The sequence below is a fragment of the Haemaphysalis longicornis genome, unplaced genomic scaffold, assembly GCF_048455015.1.
Source record: "Haemaphysalis longicornis isolate Haplotype H1 unplaced genomic scaffold, Haemaphysalis longicornis Haplotype H1 scaffold_7, whole genome shotgun sequence".
Taxonomy (NCBI): Eukaryota; Metazoa; Arthropoda; class Arachnida; order Ixodida; family Ixodidae; genus Haemaphysalis; species Haemaphysalis longicornis.
Genome location: NW_027526422.1, coordinates 59738499 through 59763340, shown reverse-complemented (window position 1 = coordinate 59763340; position 24842 = coordinate 59738499). Strand labels below are relative to the sequence as shown.

General features: G+C 46.3%; 1 protein-coding gene across 1 annotated transcript in view; it reads right to left on the bottom strand.

The window, feature by feature from the left end:
• The window catches only part of LOC144146310 (uncharacterized), an 81246-nt gene that overhangs the window by 11672 nt on the left and 44732 nt on the right, over positions 1-24842 (bottom strand). The window contains exons 9-13 of the mRNA XM_077678270.1: positions 15512-15682; positions 14748-14908; positions 14027-14122; positions 10924-10986; positions 9596-9751 (exon numbers count right to left, since the gene is read on the bottom strand). Coding sequence (XP_077534396.1) covers positions 9596-9751; positions 10924-10986; positions 14027-14122; positions 14748-14908; positions 15512-15682 — 647 coding nt within the window. The remainder of the gene's footprint in view (positions 1-9595; positions 9752-10923; positions 10987-14026; positions 14123-14747; positions 14909-15511; positions 15683-24842) is intronic.

Below are 24842 nucleotides of genomic sequence, written 5' to 3'. Positions count from 1 at the left end.
GCACAGCGCTGACTGGAGTGACTGAAGTGCAGGCTTCGAATCACAGAAGATAGCCCATCTGCGGCACGAACTTTGCTCGATGGTGTGAAGAGCGCTACGGATGGCCGTAATTTCTGTAGCCGTGGATGTCGTAAGATTGGCTATCTTGAATTTGCTGCACAGTGACAGTCGTGGTATAACAACAGCTCCGGCAGAACCCGACGATGTTATCGAGCCATCAGTGTATACATGGGTTCGGTCACTGTATGTCTCGTGCATGTACGTCAAAGCGAGCTGTTGCAGGGCCGGATTTGGAAGATCGCGTTTTTTTTGTCACTCCTGGGATATCTAGCCACACTCGGGGCTGCATCACACACCACAGCGGAACGAGCGGTCTCATCGCCGGCGTGTAGTTCGATGGAACGCTGGTGTTGTGGGCAGCTACTACCCTTGCGAACGACGCCCGGGGATGGGTCGCTGGTATTCCATAGTGCCCCTGTCCTTTCTGGAGCGTGCCGCACAACTACCCGGGCACTTCAGGGTATTCAAGCTCAGGCCCTGCGAACCTGTCTTGGCCTACCACGATGTACGTCCACAGCAGCGACCATTGCCCTGGCTCGAAATCACCCTTTGGCAACCTTTGTGGACGTCGAAATATCAGGACACATATCAGGCACCTCGCCCGTCTACCAGAAAAAAGAAAAAAATATCGAAAATGGGGAACCGTGTAACGCGGGAGGCATGGATAGCCAGAGACTGGGTTAAAATTCAAAGTGATGTGCCGCTAGGGCATGTGGGGTATCTAATTGATTGTCTCGAGAAGAGAAATCACGCGAGAGAAAAAAATGCTTTGTTGTCATCATCATGACTTGTTATAGTTAGTTATAATACTGGTTGGAATTCATAATTATGACCCGAAAGCGTGTGGGGTCTCGAATTAAAGGATTCGATTAAGAAAACAACGTTGGACAAAGAAGAAATACACCATGGTTGTAATCATGACATAGTTACGGTGAGTCATACAATGGTTTAAAATATATTGGAATGCCGATAGTGTGTGTGGAGTATCGAATTGAAGATCTCGGGGAGGGGATTCACGTGGTACAAAAATTGCTTTGGTTATAATCGTGACAGAGTCATGGTGAGTCATAGATATGGTTAACATTCAAAGTGGTGTGCGCTAGGGCGTGTGGGATGTCAAATTGAAGCTCTCAATGAAGGAAATCACGTGATACAAATAAAAATTTCTCCTTGTCATTATCATGACATAGTCATGGTGAGTCATCGATTGGGTTAAAAATCAAAGTGATGCCGCCGTCAAGCATGGGGTATCTATTGGAAAGTCTTGATGAGGGGAATCAATTTGGAAAATAATGGATGCTTCCTCGTTACCCTCATGGGATAGTCATGGTAAGTCATAAGTTAGGTTAAAATTCAAAGAAATGCTGCCAGGGTGTGTGGGGTATCAAATTAAAAGTTTCGATGAATAAAATCATCTGGTCAGATAAAAAGGGCATCCCGCTGATCAACTGTGCAGATTCATCGCAGATGCCAGAATTTCAGCACAAAGGAATTGTGGTGTCAAAGGGAAGGGTTTGAGGGAGAAAATTTGAACCAGGCAATGACTGAATCGTAAGATCATTATGTGCAGTCACTTTATAAGGAAAAATTCGGAGTGTTTTGTAAGCTCATCAGGGCTGTACAATTATTAGTTTCCGTGCCAGATTCGCGTCTAGCTAAAGCAAACCCATGCTATTAGAAATGGCGTGTTCAGCTTTGAAGGACGGCAGTATTGTAAGCGCGAAGCTAGGAAGCGTGGAAATTAATTTATTTCACTTCCACATTATCCCCATCATCAAACACTTGGATGAACACTTCGTATTCTTCTGGATTGATCATCATCATCGTCGGTTCCTGGACCGGTGTTTGGAGACGGCTGTGTCGTAGAATAAACTTCCTGCTTCACCAAGTACCAAAGGCCCTTACAATATTCAAAAACCCTCATTGGGTGCTTCAGAGGCATCAGTCGTGCTTGCGGCATCTCACCAGGCCATCTTTAACGCGTGGCTTGGTCGGCACCCTGCGGCTCGCAATGTCTGGGAAAAGCCCCCGTAGCCACCAAAACAACGCTGGTGAACGGTCACAGGACATGATGGAGATGGAGATCGGGGAAACTTTTAAATGTTGGGAAGGGTAAACATCCGCAGCCATCCACTTCTCCCTGTACCGCGCTTCTATAACTTGTATAGATCGGAGTTTTGCTGGGCCGGCCATTTCCTAATAATCGAGGCACCACCTGGAGGCCTTTTCGTGGGGACTGCGGGGCGAGCAGACGACGTCGCAGTCCCACGCTGTTGCTCCGCGCCGCGCGTGGATATCAGACGTCTAGGCGGCATCGAAAATCGGTGTCATTTATTCTGTACGTCAGCAGCGACAAGTTCAACAGTGCTTTAAGGAGAACGTTCAAAGCGTCCGAGAGCTGTCAGATTTGGCCATAAATTCCATCCCCAACCCTCCACGCGGCGGTCCACCCCACACGTGCTTTGTCCTGACGGGGGATGCCTGTGAGGATACGTTTCGCAGTGCCAGCAGGACGCCATACTTTTCAATTGATGTTTATTTTCGTAATTGTGGGCAGGTTGCCGTCATTGCCTTTACTTGGCGATGTAGAGAAGCTAATCGCCCGGGCGTGATTACGCCGTTGTTGGCTGCACCAACAATCAGCGTTATGGTAAAGTGCTTCTTATGCAAGAAACGTGTGAAGTGCACCACGATAAAAGAAGTGTCTGCATGTGCGGAGTCTATTCGCCGCACAAATTTCCCGCGACCCTTGAGCGCCGCCGCGAATTAGTCGTCGGGCTGAATCGGAACGACTTCGAACCAAGCAACTTTGCCAGAATACGTACGGTCATACGCTGCTTCTAGAAGCGCGGTTTATTGACCCCCATGTTCAATCCCTATCGCACGTTTATGTTCCCTGGAGGTATGTCGTGTTCATCTTATCGATGGCAAGCAGACAAAGATCACCTGGACGCCTATGCTGCTGGGATGTGCGAAAAAGTTGAGCCGAAAGCGAAATAAAAGCGTCGCGGTGGCAGAGAACGCCCGGTCATAACAGGAAATAGGTTTTCGCGGTTCCCACCCGGTGCTGAAACGCTAAATTTCTTTTAAGCATGCTAACGGCCGTGAAATCTTGGTGTAAAAAAAAGTTTCCCCTGTTTGGCAGCAGGAAATGGTGTTATGCGGCGGCAAACATTTTACTTTTATGATCATGTACGTCTACGACCTGCACAGTTAAATGAGTATTTCAGGGCCTTGTTTACCAACAAAACTCTGTATGAGGTGTGGGAGCGCGTCTTAAATGTCAACACGTTCGCGCACCGACAGCAGCAAGCCATGCTTGGAAGTTTGAACGATCGCGCGCGATCGGAGGCATTCGGTCATTGCGCCAACCCACTCAATTCTGAGCGTACGTAGGAGGCCGATCAGTCCAATAGTTCGTAAGCTGTTTCATGGGAACGCAGACTTGTTGACGGATGTTGAGTGCTGTAACGTGTCCAATGAACCACACTTTCAAGATAGCGCGCGCCAACAATTAACGAGCACAATTATGTCTATAGGGCACTGAATAAGACTTTTTTACATAACTGGCTATTATTCAGTGCCATGATTTATGATGGTTGCACTCGATCCACCTCCCTTCACCGATACAAATATTTTGATACCCCACACGCCCTATCGGCATCGCTTTGAATTTTAACCCAATCTGTGACTAGCCTTGACTACATCACGATGATAAACAGGACGCATTTTTTAATTGATTCCATGCCATTTTCCTCGTCGAAAATTTTAATTTGATAATCAAGAAGCTCTAGTGACGTTACTTGGAATTTTCACTCAATCTATGACTCACCACGAATATCTCATAACTATAACCAGAAGGCATTTTTATATTTGTCCCACGTGATTCCCCACAACAAGACAATGTGATACCCCCCACACTATAGCAGGATCTCTTCAATGGAAAGCGCTTAAACTTTGACTGGTAAACAAGGACGAGAAAAACTACAACACAGGACGAAGCGCGCTTCGTCCTGTGCTTCGTCCTGTGCTTCGTCCTGCGCTTCGTCCTGTGTTGTAGTTTTTCTCGTCCTTGTTTACCAGTCAAAGTTTAAGCGCTTTCCATTCAAGCTATGCATAACCAACTAGCCCCAACAGATGCCCTATAGCAGGATCATTTGAAATTTTAATCAAATGTGACTGACCATGACTCTCATGACTGTAAGCAGAACGCATTATTTATATGCCCCATGTGATTCCCCTAACTGAAACCTTCGATTTGATACCCCACATGCTTTAGCGGCCTCACCTTGAATTTTAACCCAATCTATGACTTACCATGGCTATCCCGTGACTACAACCCGGAAGAATTTTTATATTTGTCACACGTGATCCCCTCATCGAGACCAATAATTGATACCCAACACATCCTAGTGGAGTCAATTTGAATGCAGATCCAAACAATGAATAACTATCTCATGATATCCATACCGAATTTTTGTCCCATGTTACTTCCTTCGTTGCAACCTTCAGTTTGAGGCCCCGCACAGCCTAGTGTCATTATTTTGAATTTGAATCGAAGTTATGACCCATTATGACTATTTCATGATACTAATCAGGAAGCATTTTTGCCTTTGTCTCACGTGATTCCCCTCTTCGAGAACTTTAATTTCATACGCCACACGCCCTAGCGCTATGAATTTGAATTTTAACCCAATCTACGACTATTCATGACTAGGTCATGATATAACCATAAAGCATTTTTATCCCACGTGATTCCCATAATGTAGTCCTTGAATATGATTCCCCACACGCCCTCGCGGCATCATAATGAATTTTAACCCAATCTATGACTTATTATGACTGCCTGATGACTATGCACACGAAGCATTTTTATTTACCTCACGTGTTTCGTTAATCTGGACCTTTAACTTGATACCTTACACTCCTTAGCGACATCAGTTTGAATTTTCACCGAATCTATCTCATAATGCGGTCATTATTCTATCTAAATGGACGTCGCCCAGACAATTCAGTTGATAACTCATTTGAACCGCGGAGGGGACAGTCGCCGCCCCTTCTCACCCCGGCGCTCAGCGCTTCCTTTTTGACCTGAGCAAATCAAGCCGTTAACAGATGCAGGTGGTCAACAGCAAGCAAGCGCCACCGTGTGCTTTCACAACCCTCTCCCATCTTCTTAGACCATCCATCAAAAGGAATAGGTGAGATAACCAATTTTATGACCTCACCAGTCGACTATCATTCACCCGCCCAACCGATGATGATGATGATTGCTATTGGTTTCCCCTTTGAAGCGGGGTGATGACATGTCATCTTACCAAAAAGGACTAATATAACCATGTTTTACACTCTTGGTTTAATACTAGCGCTGCTTAGGGCAGGCACTAAAGCTTATTAGGCCCGAAATACCGCAAAATCAGAAACCCTTCCCCCCCCTCCCCCCCCCCCCCCTTTTGCAGCAACCGATCATGCGCATCGCGGATGCTGCCGTACCCGTAGGTAACCTGAATTTCGAGCCGAAAGCGATGCACGAAACTTAACAGCCAACCATAGCTGCCTCCTAGGATACCCATGTGTACTCAGAACTCAAACTGGCGTCAGAACTCAAAATGTACTCAAACTCAAAATGTATGCAAACTCAATATGGACTGAGAACTTAACCTGTACACATAACTCAAAATGTACTGACAACTCAGAATGCGGACTCAATCTCAAAATGTACTCAGAACTCAAAATGTACTCAGAACTGAAAATGTACTCAGAACTCAAAATGAAATCAGACTCAAAATGTACTCAGATCTTAAAGTGTACTTAAACTCAAAATGTATTCATACTCAAAATGTACTAAGAACTTATAATCTACACAAATTGAAAATAGACTCATAACTCACTCGGTCTCAGGCGTACTCAAACTCAGACGGCCTCAAAGCAACTCAAGCTGAAACTCACCGTGCCACACTAGCCTCGCGCACACTCAAACTCAAACTCACGCCTGAGTTTGAGTCCAAATGAGTCTGAGTGAGTGGACTGCTTGGTGGCCTGGCTGTGGCTACCTGTAGCTGGCTGGCTTTCTGGATAGCCAATTTCCTTCCGGGCACTAATTAGCAAAGCCAAACCAACGCTCTTTCCCTCTGCCTGATGAGCCCACATACATGTGCCATCCGTGTTCCTGCATTCCAGGAGGCGATATTTCCCCTTCTTTGACCCCTTCTTCTCCACCTACGAGGCATCGATCTGGCGCAGACTTCACAGCATCCCTATTAAGACGACACCAGCTTCCCCACATACCCCTCTCCATCTACGACTCCATATGACAGTACTGTAACCACCTCTACTACTAAAACCACCTACTACTTATCCTGGCTCTTGCCCACACATACCACACCGTCCACCGATTCCCCTCCCCCTTGAGTACCGGGAGACCATGCTTGAGCTGTCACCGGAGCACCTACGAGCCCTGGTGACCAAGCCCTGGAAGCAACGCAAACTCGCGGACTCGTGGATCAAGCAGGCTGGCCACATTTTCTATCCCCTCCTGATGCCAAAAAGCGTACACTGCTGCTTACTTACCTTTATATATGGAGAGCTGATCTTTGCAGCACATTTTTCCGCGGAGGAAAGGTTAAAAACAACCGAATTTATTAACTAAATGAGCCTTCCGTGTCCACTTTTTTTCCCCGACGCGTTTGTCATCGCACGATCCGGAGTCACTGTGGGAAGACCGTACCGTAGACGTCGAATTGGTGATGGTGGGGGCACTTGAACCGAACAGGAAACTGGGAGATGAAGGGCACACAGGAGTTCATTCTGTTTTCTACGCCCGAAAGTGCTTGAGTACGCGTCCATGTAGGGGCTGAGGCGGCCTGTAGTTTTTCTTTGAGTGCGATGCAATGTGCTTTCGGAACTCTGCGAGCTGAAACCAGAGCAATGAGAGAAATGTGGCTTTGACTTCGATTCTGCGTTTGGCGCTGCTAGCTGATGATGAATACCATAAAGACACCACAGAACTTTGTTTTTCCTAAGACTGAGATGTTCATATTTGGCCAATATTTTGTTCGAAAATAAATGTTTCCTTCATCACTCAGTAAGTTCCACATTTACCGGAAATTACCGGGAGTTACTGTTTAAACACCAGATGAAGACAAAATACAAGTTTGGTTCATGTCAAAAATGTAATTTGCTTCGAAACACTGGCACCAGTTTTATCAAAAACGTCGAACAAATAATGGAGGTAGTAATGAAAACAAATGATGCTTAACAAAGTGTGCTGTTGGGTGAGTTTCTATTCGCGCTTTAGCTATTTTTTTGAAAACGAATGAAGCAGTGGCAACTCCCAAGCCACTTTCCGGTGATTTCACTATACTTCATAGACTCTAGTTTGTGCGATTCGCCTCCGCCTTGGCGTTTGTATTGCGGCCTCTATTTCCGTTTGATCGGAACTGGAATTTAACGTGCACATAACACAACATTATAGTGCTCGCCCATAATACGTCACTTCTGTCCATATAATATCACGGCTTCACAAATTTGGAAGTATTTTATTTTTCCGCGGTTTTTCTGCTAAAACACTTGTTTCGTGTCTGGAATGCAGCTGCATGAGTTACAAAGGGCTAGTTTCTTCAAAGTGAACAAAGGAGCATTTTGCCTTCAGAGCCCCTTAAAGGAGCACTGACACGAAAATTTTATGTCGCATTTTTATTGCTTTGATCGCTGCTTAATGGTCTGGCGAACACGAAACTGCACTTTAAATACTTCAGTGGGCGATAATTAATTACAATTGAATGGCCTGAAAGTCGTCTGTTTCAATTTTCCGCGCTTTCAACCCGAAAGGCGCACATGACAGAATTCCGGCATGACATCACCGCTTTGTGCGGACGTCAAAACAGTGAGGAGGCTGGTGGGGGCGTTGCTCCGACCGCGCCGCTGCTAGAGCTGAACGGCTGAGCTGCCCGAAGGTGCTAGGCCTACCATTGCGGCGGAAATTCTATGACCGCTTTCAATAAAAGTCCTGACGGCGACTTCTGTTGCGATTCCGGGGTATATTATCACTTGCTTTCCCGTGTGTGGAACTGTATTTTTGCCACAGTGCCTTTCCGGGCAGCGGTTGTGCCTGTAGCTCTGGCTACGTGCACCCTTTTGGGAATGCGCCGGCACCCAGTCGCCGCTCGCGTGGCCGCGCCTTTCGCGCGCGTGAAGTGACGTCACGGGTTTTTGACGAGCGCTGTCCGCGTCACTTTTTGTGGCTACCACGGGATGACGTCACGCTAATGTACATTTGCTGAGTGGCGCTCCGTCTGCTGTCCCGTCAGCGTGATAAGCGCGATCCAATTAAAGTATGTTCTTCCCGTCCGCAGGCCCCTGATATTTCAGCCAGGGTATTCTGTTGAGTAAAGGAAGCGAACTGTGCGAAATTATCAAGCCAAAAATTGGTGTCACTACCCCTTTAAATGGCAGTGCTGCAATCAGATGCACTCATGCAGGTAGCCAGTGCGTTGACCAGTACAGTAAAAATAGCCAGTATGTTGACTTGGCGCCAACTAAGGGGGTGTGATAACTGGAAGACCAGTTATAAACTAAACTTTGGTAAAAGAACGAAGTAGTATAGCGTGTGATTTTATTCTAGCGTAGTCCAATAAATATGGCAATAATTTGACATAAAATGAACGTCAGAGAAAACATAAAAAAAGGTAAAAAGAAAAGCAAAACGTAAAATGTCTTAGGAACCAAAACACAGAACCCATTCAGAAAGAAAAATAACAGAAGTAGACGTGACCAGAGGTTATTTTGTTGATTTTTCTGCTCCTTCAGGGACATTGCAAAATGGCTGATCGTTGCGACGTGACGATACATCAAAGCCGGGTAAGGTTGGTGCGTAGCTTTCGACAGAAAAATAATGGCCAGTTGTATTTATTACTTTAGGCAGAGTTAATGGCGTTGTTTAGCTAAGCCCCCGCCCCCGTCCCGCCACATTTTTGGGGAAGAGGGCACGGCCGCCATGCTCCCAACGAAACAAAACAGTTTGCTACCTTGTGGGCCAGTTCAACAAATGTTTTGTATTCCTTACTGCCCAGGGGCGCAAGGATGCAAAAGCCAATTTTGCTATTAAGTTCCGTGGCCCGAGAGTACATTCACGACAGCAGTACAAGATACCGCATGAAAATTTTGACAACCAGCTGCTACCGAAACAAGTTAGTGTAAACTCCACCAAAGTATTAGATAGTTCGTATAAACGTTTCGTTTTGTTGATGTTTGACTCTAATTACCATTAAAACTGCCATTTCACTGATACCATTTCCGCATAGAGCCCAAATACACGCATTCATGTACGCCCAGGCCAATCCTCTCTAATGCAACTATCCCTACATGGACTTCGGCCACCGACTAAGCCCAGGACTTGGTCTTGGTACCACAATACATTCCATGTTTGCACATGTTTGGATGAGCAGCTAGGCGGCCTATTTTTGTTTACGTGCACCACAAACATACTGCTGCTCCGTTCACATATGACGCATGCACGTGGAATAAGATGTCTTGCCGTTTCGGTCTTCACGATGGCTTTCTGCTTGAAAACGAACCACTTGACGCCTTCTGTGCATGGAGGTGTTGTGAGGGAGCCGGTGTACGACAGGTAGTCGGGATCTTCGAGCCCACCGAAAAACTTCTCAAGGTCCAACTCGGTCCCCTCTGTCTCCTGTTTCGGCAGCGAACGGCAGGTCGAAGCTCGTTACAGCGTCTTACTCGCACAAGGAGCACACAATGGACCCTTTCGAGCAGTGCTTCGAAGGGGCCACGAAGACAGAATACGAGTTGGCTCCATTAAAACGGCTACTTTGTCCCGACTACAATGATAACCAATTTGTGAAAAATTCTCTCCGCTCATTCTATCCACACTTTCGAAGGCTTCCAGGAGTAAGCAGCCACATTTCCAATGCAACGATGCCTCACGGAACACAAGAAACGCGCGGGTTACAAATGCTGCGAGCCTTTTGCTGCAGAAAAAAGATGGTGATCTTTGTTTTTTTAATGATCTTTGTTTGAAGAATAGCAATAATTAGACGATTTATAAAGAGTTGCAGTGAGCATGTATCATTAACGGCGGATTTATCAGGAACGTTAGCATTAAGAAATTTTTGAAAACATGTTGCAATTAAACGTACACTCTCTGAAGCACTCAAGTTCCAGCTTTTCATAGGGCTAGAGCGGGAAGTGCTGCATCCAAGGTGAAGCCCCTGGTGCAGCCCTAGGTTGAATACATTTAATGCTGTTTTCAGAGCTGACCAACACACCACACTAGCTTAGTTCAGCCACAACGCGACAAATCAAGCAAAACATCGCAGCACAATTTCATTGTACGCACCATAGGTGTGCTGTGAAAGTCATTTGAGAATGTCCATTGCCTTCAACCATCTAAATTTCAATTGTTCAAATTGTGGAATGAATCTGAGTTTTCCTTCGAACTCTACACAAAAAAACCTTTTGTTCTTTTGTTCTTTTAATACAGGAATCGATACACCGTTCAGTTTGAAACTTCGTGTGCAGTGCTAGACTGCGTGGTGCAACCGTTACGAATTAGAGAATACGTAAGACCACGGCTGCTCTCTGGATTTGTAGCTATCAAGCCTGCCTTAGTGGCTTTATACTACAACGAGCACTTGGGCGTAGGAGAAGAATCTCGGAGGAAGTTCAAGTACACACCTCAGTACACCAGTCCTCGAGAATCGAATTTTGTCTTGTCCGCGTTTAATGTGGCTCAATTCCTGCTTCGTTGACAATCGTTCTACCAGTCTTCCTAACCGAAGGCGGTGTTTGACCCCCAGTACTTCATACGAGCAACAGCAAGAGAAAAGTGAAGGTGTTAGATACCTGCGGTGTTGTCAGCTTTTTCACTAGGGGCTCCAGTGCATCCTCTGGGTTGCTCTCAGCACCCTGCGGCACAAAGCGAGTTGAACGCATTAAGGAACACAGTGCTCCAGCGTGAAATAAGCATCTCATTCTTACGCACTGAAGACGGACAGAAGACTGTTGGGAGCTAGCGTACAAAATTTTTTTTCAGGAGTGGTAACTTGTTAGATTCTGCAAAGACATAACAAGCTTGATGAAACGATTGGCACTTAGCTCACAGGTTTTTTGTGACTAGTGACCCCTCCGCCAACACACTGTCCTGAGTGCCCAGTGTTTAAGGAATGATCTCAGCACTAAAAGCGGCTAGTGTTTGGAAAATGAGATACATGTGTGAAAATATCAAATATAAGTGCGCTAATTATAATGAGAATTTAAATATAAAATTGTAAATATAATGTAAAAAATGTGTTTGATAATGATGCTTTTTCTCGCATCTGGAAGAAGGTTGCAAGGTTGCCTTAAGCTCTTGACACTAAGGCAACCTAACGTCGCTTTGTAGAGAGGTCAGATAACAACCTGAGAAGGGCAATCACATGATCAAGCAGCAGCTACGGGAGATACAGCATGTAGGAAACATAATAAAAAACAAACATAATAAAAAACTAACTCAGAAAATGTAGGAACTTGTTGCGAAACTTGAGGACATGAAAGTTTCGAGTACGGCGAATCAAACTGAATTAGCAGAGCTATCGAACCTGAATAACTGAAGTAAAACTAACGACATCTGTGCGTTCAGCTAGGCGGTGATTGGCAATGCGCTGAAAATAAGGGGAAGATCAAACGCAACAAAGCGGAAGCTAGCTAAAGGCAAACACAGAATGAACGCAATCAGAGACGAGGAGGGAAGCAATCCGCACATGTACGAGATAATTAACGTAGCAGAACTATTCTACGGGAGGCTCTATGCTAGCGAAGTTAGACAAGGAGAAACTACAGAGGGTACAAGCTTAGCTTGCAATGTCCAACTAGTGACTAAAGAGGAAGTTGAAAATCCTCTCTCAGGCATGAAAAGCTGCACGTGACGATGACATGTCATTAAACCTTTTAAAGGAGGGATAAATATGGTACTGGAAAAGCTTTGTGCAATATTTTCAGAATGCATAAGGACGACCATAGGGCAGACAGACTGGAAAAAACATCCATATAATTCTCTTTCACAAGATGGGATATGCCAAAGAACTTGAGAATCACAAACGCATTCGTCCACTTTCAGTTGTATGCAAACTGTTTACCAATGTAATTGTTAACCGCATAAGTGACAGCTCACATTCCTGACAACACAGACAGCAGTGCTTCTGAAAGAATACTCAACAATGGACCACAGCCACGTCGTCAATGACGTCAGTAAAATGACAGAAAACCCCCGGGAGTTTCGAAAGCCCCTTTACACGACATTTTAGACCATTAAAAAGCGTTTGAATCAGTAAACACGGCCAGTGTGCCTGAAACCTTGAAAAATGAGGGAATCAAGGAGACCAAAGTAATGAAAGCCCCTAAATGACGTATTTAATGCATATACGGGTAGGATAGGATAGGCCATTATGCTGCGTTTTTGTAGCCGCCCCTTTCCATAGGGACGATTTCCTGTGCAATCCGGGTGAACTTCCCAAGCGTTGTAGTCCCACACAAGGGTCGAGTGCCAGGCCGGGGAGTAGTTTGTAGCTATTTTACCGGTATGTTCCCGGCGCCACCAAGGCGCACGAATGCACATGGTGCCTTCCACAGCCACAGTGGACGCTCAACTGGTAACCCCTGTGGCAGGACATGCCACCAGACTCATTCAACCCCCGGCAATGCTGTGTTGTAGAAGGCCGGGATGCCCCGCTCGATGGACAATGGTCAGGGGCCCCGTGCAAGTGTAAGGCAGCTTTCCAGGCGTGAATTTCCCTTTCAAGGGTCCGCACTTGACAAGGACGCCTGTACCCATAAAAGAACCGGTGGGTTTCAATCTGTTTCAATGACCTACCATATCCTCCCCTTTGCTTTCCGAGGTTTTCTTGACTGCCAAGCTTTATTTCTGTCTTATTTTCAACGAGCCCCTCTTTTCCTATTCTGATTCGCTACATGCATAGCGAGGGCCTCTGTTCTGGCAGTCTTGATGCCATAGGAAGCTTAAGAGTGTTCAACGCTGGTCGACCACTCTCGACATGGCGTAGACACTCGAGTCACGGCCCGGGGGTTAAAATGAAGGTCCCCTTCACCCCGAGAAGTCGGACTGGCGCTGGCTACCACCCCCAAGCACAGGAAAAAATTACATTGACATAAATACCCCAGAAAGTGGAGGGGAAAAATAGCCCCGCCGGTAGCGTAGTGATTATCGCACCAGACCGGTATTCTGGAGGTCGTGGGTTCGGATCCCACCTGGCGGGCATTTTTTCTCCACTTTCTTTCCAAATTCTTTATCTGCTTCACTTTTCAGGGGTTTCTTTCTTTTTCTTTTCTTTCTTTTTCAGGGGTTATTAAAATAACCCCTGAAGAAGAAAGCTTCTCCTTTCGCAATTGTTGGGAACAATAAAACCCTTGTTCAGTGTTTTCCAAGTGTCTGCAACCAAGTGTTTTGCCATATATATATATATATATATATATATATATATATATATATATATATATATATATATATATATATATATATATATATATATATATATATATATATATATATATATATTTATTTATTTATTTATTTATTTATATATACTGTAAGGCACGCACCAGGAGTATTGGGGGACGTCTTCATTAGGCGAACCTTGTCTTACGTGACAGGGAGCGAGCACCAAAGAACAACGAAGACGGACGTTGATGATGATAGAGAACTAATGACGATGATGAAGCATAACTGCGTGTGGAAGACAAGCCTGCGAAGTACCAGTCCACTGGCGCATACCCTTCTGCTAGTATTTGGCACATAGCGTTTGTGTACAACTACTGGGGGATTGTCCGGAGGCATATTCCTTTGGCGTTGTGGCCCTAACCGGCGCTTAAATTATATATATATATATATATATATATATATATATATATATATATATTCCTTCCTGGCACACACTGAAAGCCAATGACTTACTGCCGCGAACAGCGCCGCCAGGACAGCGACGCCGCCACGATTTCGAATTGCTTCTTTGAAGGTCGCGTACCGGGCATCCATGTGCACCAAGTGTACCTGCATTGGTACGGTACAAGGACGCGTTGAACAAGCGTAAAAGCTGGCTCTGTAAAGTAGGCTTTTTCGATCAAAAGAAATCGATGTAAACTAGTACAACAATGCCTCTACCATCTGCTACAAAATAGCTGCCACTCCTTGGCAAAAGATTGAACAAGAGTACCCGCGCCAAAAGGCAACAGCGTTTTGACATTACTGGCCACCAAAGAAACCTGAAACTTGTGTCAATATAAAAATTAAAGTAGCTCACCCACATGGTGGCGCTGCGTTACTACTAAGGGCAGTGTGAAACACCGCCTCATTACAAAAGGAGAGACCACTAAGCATCATCATCGTCATCTTCTCTTATGTCTGTCCAGAAACTTATGTAATAGTTTCAGCAGACGGCTATATTAGGCGCGCAACGGCGGTTATCTCATAATTACCGGTTTACCCCTGGCGTGAGGGTAAAGATGGCTGGGTGGCATTGTTCATTACTTTTCCCCGCTGTTTCTCGCATTTGTCTCTATCGCCATGTTGCAAGCATCATCTGGTTACCACGGGGTTCTCAGCTTTGGTGCATTATTCTATCAGTATCAGGAACGTCTTCTTTCGATGCGTCTCTCATGCTCGCTCTTCCCCGTACCTCGAGTGGATACGCCTTTCCGTCGAGCGTGTGCTCGGAGCCTGTGTGGTCGTCCGTGCCGAGGTGGAAGTGGAACTGGACGAGTTTGTAGTTCGTGGGCGGGTCGGTCTCATTGTCCGCCACGGTCCACTGGTAGTCCTCGTCGTCGACTTTAATGAGTACTGCACGGGCACAGACAGAAGCTCACTCGGGATGACTTAATTGTTTTGATGTTATGATAGCATTGTTTCCATTTCTCGGGCGACCGATTTCGTAATTCATTTCCACCCTTGTTTCTTTCCCAAAGAATTTAGGCGAGCAAGATACAGCCCACCTTGAGGCTACGGGAACAATACTTGGAGAATAAAGATATACACTGAACAACGACATACTTTTGCAAGGCACTTCCAGGGAAAGAAGGATATTTTTTGCATTCTTCCACCGAACGTGTCGACTTAGTCGTATATCTGCCTATGTAGCTGAGAAGAACCTCCTGCTGAACTAGTTGGTGAATAGTTGCCATGATCTAAAGCGCAACAAAAAACACGGATGAAGAAACAGAGTATACGAGAATGCCTTCCATTCGTTGACTTGGAGCATCAGTGACAACTTGAGCTTTCTGTGCATTTGATTTCCACGGGCGCGTAGTCCACTCCGAGATCTACCATTTAAATTAAGAGAGTGGCTCGTGTCACATGGGCTCCAAATTCTGACCTACCTAAATTATCATGGTAAGAAGAGGTCGAGTGGCCACGGCATGATAAAAAACCTGCGACTCGACTCACTAGCGTGACCGGTGTCGGTAACTGTGTACTTCGTCGTCGTGTTTAGGGACGTGGGCAGCGTCAGGCGCGGAGGCTCGGCCGTGGCGGGCGTCGTCAGTGCCACCGGCGACTGGTGCCGACCGCCGCACTGGTTGTTGCTGATGCACTTCATTGTGGCCCACTTGGACGCTCCTGTGCCCAGCCAACAAAAAAAAAGCACCATATGAAGCGAGTTTCTACCGACATTATCACGCGTGAAAGGGCCACCAAGACAAAATGCAACGAGTTCAAAATTTTTGAACAAATGCTCGTCCCGCTGAGCCATCCACTTCTCTTGTAGCTTCACCGCAAAGCCAGTGCGCACGCGTGCATTGTACATAGCGTAATGACAGAGTGTTAATTTCTATTTAAGGGCTAACGACGAAACCATTCAGAAAATTCGATCCAGCCTGAAAGCATAACCACAGAAAACGTGGCCTAGTCTCCAAGCGTCATCATGTACAAGCTTAGCCGAACCACGAATAAGCAAGGTGGGGATGCCAGATTCGCTGCTGGCTCAGTCTTCTCGCCACTAGTTCGAAGCTTTCCTAATTTTTTGACTCTTTTCATATCCTGCTTATAAAATAAACAACGCGTAAAAAATACATGTACAATACCGTGATGTCTTATTAAGATTACGGGACATACACAGCGCATCTTTCGGAGCGGAGAAGTCGGCGCGGAGAAACTGTGTCACCAGCTTATGAGCCCGGAGCTCTCCAAAACCTGGCATAACAAGTGGGGCTTCCGGCGCGGTGCAGACGTCCTGGGCATTTCAAGTAGCGGGATTTCGTGCACAACCATTTCAAAATAGAGAAGTTCCGAAGGAGACCCCATTTGTTTATTTTGGCACAGCGTCGCCTCTGCCACCGCTCATTTATTGTATACGGAACCCCATCCATCACCGCCTCCGATGACGGCATTGCCTACGTCACGGTGACGATCAATCCAAACAGATTTCCTTCCTGTGGATACCTCGCAGTCATCTTTCATGCTGGACTTCATCGGTAGTGCCCCCCGTTTTCCACACATAAAAAGTGAGCTCGATTTTTCCCAGTGACCGGAAACATGGACAGACTGACAGATGAATGGGTGTACGGACGGACAGACTGACCAAGATGTCAACGTGTGCCTAACCAATTAAATACATTCGTCTTGGGTTTGTGAGCACAATAAACAGAAGAGAAACACATACACCAATTGAATGGCTATCCGTGATGTCAAGTCGCAGTGTAAACTCATGTCGTTAAATCTCGGCACAAATTTGTATTCGGCGTAATACACAAGTAAGGTTGAAATGTTTAAAACATCCGCTTACCGCCGTGGGCGTAGCTCCAGTGACACCCTTTTTCTGCAAAGAATTCGCAGCATTAGAAGAAAGCGCGGCAGAAACAAAACATGAAACACCGCAATGCACGTACCAGTAATATATGCATTCGTGGTCATACAAACGTGCTCATAGGTGAGAGTTTCGTTATAAGAAGATCGCTGTAATCGAAACCGCGCTTATCCGGAGTGTTTCGTGTGTCCCCCGTTGCAACGTGTAGATAGCGAGTAAACCATGCTTTTCTCCAAGGGTCGCTTATAACGAAGTCAGTTTTCGGTCTTTATGACTTCGCTATCCCGAGGGCTCACTCTGCTAATAGTGCCATTCCCTTTTACGTCACTCGCATTTGCACAAAGCAGTAAATGCGCTTTCCCGAAGTCCTTCACACATCACACTCGCTAGCCATTAATGCTGCTCACTTACACTCGCCTCTCGCGGAGCAGATGGCTCGGAGAAAAATATATAACAAATTTCTTACATAAAGTTTATACCAAAATCTAAAATATCTAATTGACTGTTGCTTTAACGTACAAGATTACGAATCGGTAAAAGAACACCACGGTGAAAAATGCCACGTCTGGCAGTTAATTGTGGTCACAAGTGGAAACACATCAGTCAACGTGCAGAAATTTTTTAAAGAATTTTAAGCGCTTTGATTTACGAGAACAACTTCATGAAACGTCGATATACTTTTGACATCAACTTCAGTATGAGATTCAGAAATTTTGTTTTTCAGAGTTTTAGGCGCTTTTCTTACGAGGAGGAAACCAGCATCAAAAGGGAAGATTTTCTCTTGACGTCATATTGCATATTTGAAAACTAAACCGGTGACGTATCGGACGCCATGACAGGGTTGGTATGCTTGGCGGAAACAGCTGGCTCGCCTGCAGGGTAACCCAGTGTCTTTTTTAGAGGAGGAAAAGAGGAAACCATTGTTGTGTACTACAAGTGTGTACTACAAGCGGAGCTTTTCATTTACTCCCTCACCGTTCTCGTTCACTCATTCACGTCAAGTGTAAAAGTACACCTGGAGTCTTTATAGATTAAGCAGTGCGACGCAGTGCCTAAGAAAGTGCTTAATTTCGCTCCTCCTTTCTTGTTTTTCCCTTTTCGCACAAGAGCCAAGAAGAAACGCACAACGTGCGCACAGGTGCGCACGTTGTTATGTGCGTTCATCCTACGACACCCTTAAGAATTATGGACTGCTTTTTTGCAATGTTACGTTGAATTTATTTCAAGAAAAGCCAACTATGTACTTGAAAGCGCGATTTTTGCTTGGCTTCGTTTAAAATTAACAAGTCGAAAGTCACCCCTTGTCGACTTTTGGCGCGTGGAACTAGAGCTCTTAAGCAGCTACTTCGTAAGCTTTCCTAGGTAACAGTCAATTTAATACCGAAGCGTAATTCTAAATCTCTCTAGTTGAAGGGCTGCAGGCGCTGCTCTTCTGTGGAAATAACAGCCAACGAAATCCGAAAGAGCTGGGTTTGTGCACGTCCGTACGTGTCTGTGTGTGTTCGTGCGTACAGGCATGCGTGCGTGCGTGACAGCGTGCCTCAATACGCGACCTTTTATAAGAGAGGGATGCAGCAGAAAATGACTGCGTGTTTATCGGAGCACCCCGAAACAAATGTGATGACACTATAATGTTGGGCTGGATGGAATACATAACCGTAAAGAGTTTTCTTTCAAAAGTTAGCATGAATATTAATCAGCCGAAGATTTAATACTGCTACCTTAAAGCGGTCGGTCCTAAACTATTCCTGCCCCATCGAAAAGCCGCTGTGTGAAGGGGAAAGCCCAATGTTTGTCTCTCAGGACAAAAATGCTGTTCTTGTTTTATTAACCTAATAACATGGAAATAAGGTGCACCGAAACTACACTCGTTTGGTATTGGTCTCGTGTATTCGGACATAATCCCGGTCAATATATTGTATATACACTTAAATTGTATACACTTTAATTGTATTGTATGCACTCGAGAATAAAGTATTGTTGAATTGCAAACTTACGCCCGTTCGTATTTTTATCTGCAACATCACCTTGATTGTTATTTACACAGCTTCACTGTTACATCATTTAAGTGAAGGTCCATGTCAAACTTTTTTTAAATTTATAACCTAACATTGAAATCGGCGTACTGCAAACGGCAGTTTCCGTCGCCTTTCTGCGCATAATTAACAATGCCTGATATTGGTAGCAAACTTCGGGAAACCTCGTGATCGACGAAAAGAAAACTGTTTATCGATCTACAAAGGCATATATGTGCAGGGATGTAGTGGTCCACTTGAGATGCCCGCCCAGACCTTTCAAACTCACCGTGGGAATCGGTCTTTGTGGAACCTTTAATACCAGGATCACCGGGCTTGTTTTCGGGCGTGGCAGTGGCGGGCGATTCTCCTAGGCGAAAACAGTCAAATAATAAGTTTAGGCCTCTAACTCCGTGGTTGCATTTGAAAAAAAAAAAAGCTGTAAACGGCGCACTCGGCAAAGAAAATGCGATTTTTTTAGCGCGCGCGTTTCTTTCAGTATAGGCGCACGCAGGTAAACGCTGTGTTCTATCGCTTGCCGTCGAGACCCGAAAGAACTTATTGGTAGCACCTTTATGTTGACATGGTGGTAAAATAGTATCAAACCAGTATCAAACAGCCGACGAAAACTCCTTTGCCCAACCACTCCGAAACAGGACTTCGCCGACCTGGGGCATTGATTTGCCCTCACCCGGTTCTATATTCCGTTTCAATAAATCTTTCCAGAACGCCCGTCAGCGTGGCAACGCACTCTTACACTACATGTCTGTGTGCGGCCTAAATTTTTGGAGTTCAAAGTCCTTTCTCGTTTCTGTCCCCGTTCGTAAAGTTCAATATGCATAAGCGTAAACACCGCGCTTGAGTTATCACCAGTCACTTTTACCTCGCGTCATGCCCCCGGCGTCCTCGAAAAGACGGTATCTAATGTAACGGCGAGATCACAGCAGTTCGAGAAGACAATGGTTTGTTTAAGTGACCAAGAACACACGAAGTCACTGACAGATTTCATTGCCGGCCAATCTGGTAGTAAATTCAAAAAGGAGAAGGAAACACCTTTGCGCCGCTCAGAATTATTTTCTTCTCCGCGCCGGTCTCACAAGGCTTCAGTGCGCCGCGAAACTTTGCCACGGTGAGTCAGGCACAGCATCCCGGACTAAGGACGCCTCCTACCGGGCTGGTGCCTTAACACCGGAACCTCGAGTTAAAGCAATAATGCTTATTTCATAATAGTTATCATTTTGAGACATGCGGGTAGAGGATTTAGCTGCATTGAGCGCGTGCCTCTTTGATCGAAGGGCGGCATTTCTATGCCCGCTTGCAGCTTCTTATGAGGCGTACACCTGCGTGCGCGACCACTTGTTACAGTTTCCGGTGAGGTAGACGCCTCCGAATCCAAGGCAATAGTGACCATGACGGTGAAATTCGGAGTGTGGTACGCGGCACAGCGCGCTTACTATATGCCATTATAACTTTATTAAATCAAAATAAATTCATTGTTGAGCCTTCGTTCTCTCCGTTCCTTCCGCAACTACATCCGTGTTTCGTGATTTTCAAGATGGCAGCAAACCAACTAGCTCAGCTTTCTGTATTAACTTAGGAGGTAAATATGAAGTGGAACTGGGGTTTCCTCTTTCAGTGCAACCGTCGGGCCGAGAAACGTGATTGGGTGGTTGGTAAAGATGCTTAGCTGCCGCGTTTTTCAAAAACGAGAATGGTTTAGATTCATTAAGTGGGCAAGCGTAAATTGGTGGGTAATTATCGGTGACATGTTTGGTGCTCCGAGTAGGAACATGTCAAAAGCCCCTTCCGCTCTAAAATTACTCCTATACAAAACACTAATTCGCTCAAAACTAGAATACGCAGCAGCAATATGGGATCCCTTTCACGTCAATTTAGTACAGTCACTAGAAATGGTTCAGAATAACTCGGCTCGTTTCATTACATGTAATTACAATCGCACCGCAAGCATATCATCCATGAAAGCAGACCTTAGTCTATCATCCCTTGCATCACGCCGTAAAGTTTCCCGCTTATGTCTTTTTCACAAGCTCTACCACCATGCCTTCTTACATAATGAATTCATAATCCGTCCACATCACATTTCACAACGTTTGGATCACGCCTTCAAAGTCGGCATTCCTTCATGCAGAACTATCTTTTTTTCGAAGTCTTTCATGCCACGTGCATCAAAGGAATGGAATGGCCTTCCAAACCCGACAGCAACCATTCGAGACTTCAACCTTTTCAAGAACGCAATAGCTAACATTGTATGACCAGAAACGTGCTGACTGTATAACTATTGTTCTCTTTTTGTTCTTTCGTTGTGTTGTTATTTACTGTTTCTCCCTACCCACTCCCCTCTGTAATGTCTATTGACCTTGAGGGTAAATAAATAAATAAATAAATAAATGTAGAGGAGGCAAAACACCCATTGCGGCGGGCGTGGGCGAGCGGCCAGATAATGTCACAATGAAAGCTGACGCGGTATAGCAAGCCTCTGAGCTGCGACAGTGAAGAAGATGATAGAGGCACCTCATGGGAGAAAGGGTAGCGGCCACGCGAAGTATTGGACACAAGACGGAACTTCTTCGCCCAGACTCTGCCCCGTCCAGCGTCGCTCCCCCTGCCACATGGAAAACTTAACTCCTCCTCACTCCCTCCCTCTACCACCACTTTCACCCCTTGCTTTTTTCCACCTCAACTGTTCCCGCTGTGTTTTCAGGGCAACCTTCCAACCAAAGGCGGGAGCGCTGGGCCGAACCATTTCCTCCCCCTCCACACCATCTCCCAATAGGCGGCGGCGGTAAGCGATCCGGACACGGGGGGTGCAGAGGCTCCTAGCCATGCCCGATGCGGTAGTAGCGACCTCACCGGGAGAGGTGCAACTCTCTGTGTAGTCTGCAGCACGTGGGAGCGATGCATTCATTCATTCATTCATTCATTCATTCATTCATTCATTCATTCATTGCTTCATTGCTTCATTCATTATTCTCCCCCTACAGATGGGGCTAGCTTAACTTGCCACGGAGTTTCTTGCAATAATCGGCCGTCCCAGGGAGAGAAGTTTCCCTTCTGATTTTGTCACTCTTTGGTTTGGTTCCTCAACTTCATTTGGGCTTGATATTATTAATTTAACTGTTAAGGCCTGTTGTGCCCACTTCCTGCCAAGTCGCTCATGCAAGCAAAAAGTGGTGTCATATTGCAAATAAAATTTCTCTTGCTATAATTTTCTTCTATTTTGGCCCAAATTACTGCTAGGAGTCATCTCTGCTACTTCGCGTATGCGCGTGTTTTTTCGCGTTCGTATTTGCGTCATACGGCGAGTATTTAGTCATCTAGCAGACTGGAAAAGGCCCTAGCTTCCCTAGAAAAATGGCTCCGCGCAGCTGTTGTGCCCCTGTTATATTAGACGCAACGCATCTCATGCTCGCCCCTCTGTCCTTCCTGCGTCTGTCCGGCGTTGTCCGCACAGCTGCGCCTCTCCTCCTCTCCTCTCTCCGATAGCGAACACTCTCTCCCAAACAGCTGCGGGTTGGCGCAGCACGCTCTCACTCCATTGCTAGCCGCCGGTGGGCGGCGCTGCGCATGTGCAGTACTCTCTCTCTCCGCGCTCTCCTCTCCTTCGGGCGCTGTGAATATAAAGCGGCATGCCGCGCTCCGACGGTCTCAGTCGATGGTCGTCCGCGTTACGCTTGCACTCTCTCGCAGTACTCGACGATTGCTTGATGCAATCGTCGAGCCCCTAACTGTGCACTTTACGGACCACAAGGCACTCATTCTCGTCTGCAATAAAGACCGTACCTGAGCATACGTGTACTGCATGTGCATTGCATGGTGAAAATGGAAAATTACGCCCACCTCCCCTTCGCGTGAGAATCCCTGCCATAAGCGTAATCAATACGATGGAAAACGCCAATGGAACCCCCATGAGATGCGTTGCATCACACCAGGGTTCCCGCGAGGGGAGGTGGGCGTAATTTTTCACGTTCCATACCATTTGAGTGTCCCGTGGCACACACTATTCCACAACTTTTACGTTTCCCATTCATTGTTTTGTGGATGTCTTGAGGCGGGCCCGCTGCCTCTCAGTGCTCCAAATTCCTGGCCAATGCATAGGCGCGTCTGTGATACGAAAAAAGAAACAGCGACGGCAACTGTTCTGCTACCCTGTTCTCCTACCTCCTGCGCAGTTTGTAGAGCACTAGCTGGGCCGCATGCTGTGCAGACGAGTATTCGAATCGTCTCGAGTCATATATGTGTTATTAATTTGTTTATCCTTTACAATGCCGGGCCGGGAATTAAACAACTACAACAGCCCGTTTTTGTAGAATGGGGAACTTTAGACTTTTGCTCTAAAAAAAATCTTGGAGGTGTCTTTTATCCTTGTTTTACGGTAACGGGGGCCCCTTGAAATTTGCGGGATATTTCTCAAACCTTGCGCTAAGCGCGGGGACGCCCCGATCCCTGATAGGTGTGCGCAGTACGGCTTCCGCTGTAAAAAGGGTAACAGCGCCAGCATTCGCGCTCACCTCGTTCCGACATCAGAACCACTCCGGTGACAGCGACGACCACCAAAGCGCTGAGAACGAGAACCAGCATGAGCATTGGGCTAAGAGCGGACGGTGACTCCCTGCGTGGAAAATACGAATAGGCATTATGATGATGCCGATTAGCGGCAGTACAAACTATGAGATCACGGTAGAAAAAGGAACGTTATGTACAATTTTTCATCCCGCATAGCTACCGTGTTACTAAACGCATTTTTTGTAACTTTTTCGGGACGCTCTAATTCTTAAGTACTGTTACTTAAAGGGGCCCTGAATGGCATTTTGAGCACACTAAATGAAGTAGCGCAATCTTTAGATTGGGTCGTCAAGGTCACCTGGGCCAAGTATTACTCTTTTACGCGCAGCGGAAAGCTCACACTTTTGTTGCAAAGTTTGTCGCTTTTTTTTCACCCTTTCCTTCGTGTTTTTGGACGCCGCCATCTTCACATGTCTACATCATCGATTCCCAGATGTTCGTCATGAGCTAGACATCCTGCTATTGGGCGGCTTTTTCACGCACTTCCGGCAAAGAGATGAGTCGTCTGCTCAGCGTCGACTCGCCGGCTGATCTGCCAGCGTAGTGCCGGAGTGCTTGGACATTTTACGACAGACGAAACAAGTGTAAACAAACGCTTAACCTTTCGTATTGAATGCAACACGGCCATAACACGACATGGATATTCTCTTACCGGAGTACGTTCCATAAGGAAAGCGTTGAAGCCCCGTGGCACTTCTTTCGTGCAATCACAGAGAACGCCCTGAGCCGAATGCCCGGGTTTGACGGATACATTTTTTTTTCCACTTCAAAACAATCCAGAGATGCGTTTCGAACGAACACAACGTCACAACATGCGTTGCAAGTCTGAACCGCGATTGACAGACGATGGGTTGCCTCCTCCTGCCCGTCGTAAATTCGGCACTCACCTCGCGCGCGGTTTGCGGGGACGAACAGCAAGTCACTTAACTCTGGCGCGCAAGCCGAGATGGCTTTTAGCCACGCATACTGCACATACCCCATGCGAGGTTGAGTCGTACGTCGCTCGAGAAAGATAATCCAGACCATGGGAAGCACTATCCACCCGCAGAAGCACAACGTCGCATTTCATCGCGAAACAAAGGCGTCCACAACACACACACTATCGCCTCCTGTAATGCCAAACGCATCTCACACTTCCTAATGAGAGTGAGTGGTACGTCTGCACTGCCCGCATGTCGCGAGGTGGGGCCCCGAGCTGAACCGGGATCACGCAACCGTAACTGACCTCTGGGGTGGTTTGTGCCTTGTTGCCAAGGCAACCGATGTTTGAGATCGTCAAAGAAAGGCGCTCGCTCCAGCGCTAGAAAGCTCAGAGCAGCGCCGGAGCATGTTTTGCCAACGTTGCTGCTCTCCACCACGCGTCGCCCCAAGCTGA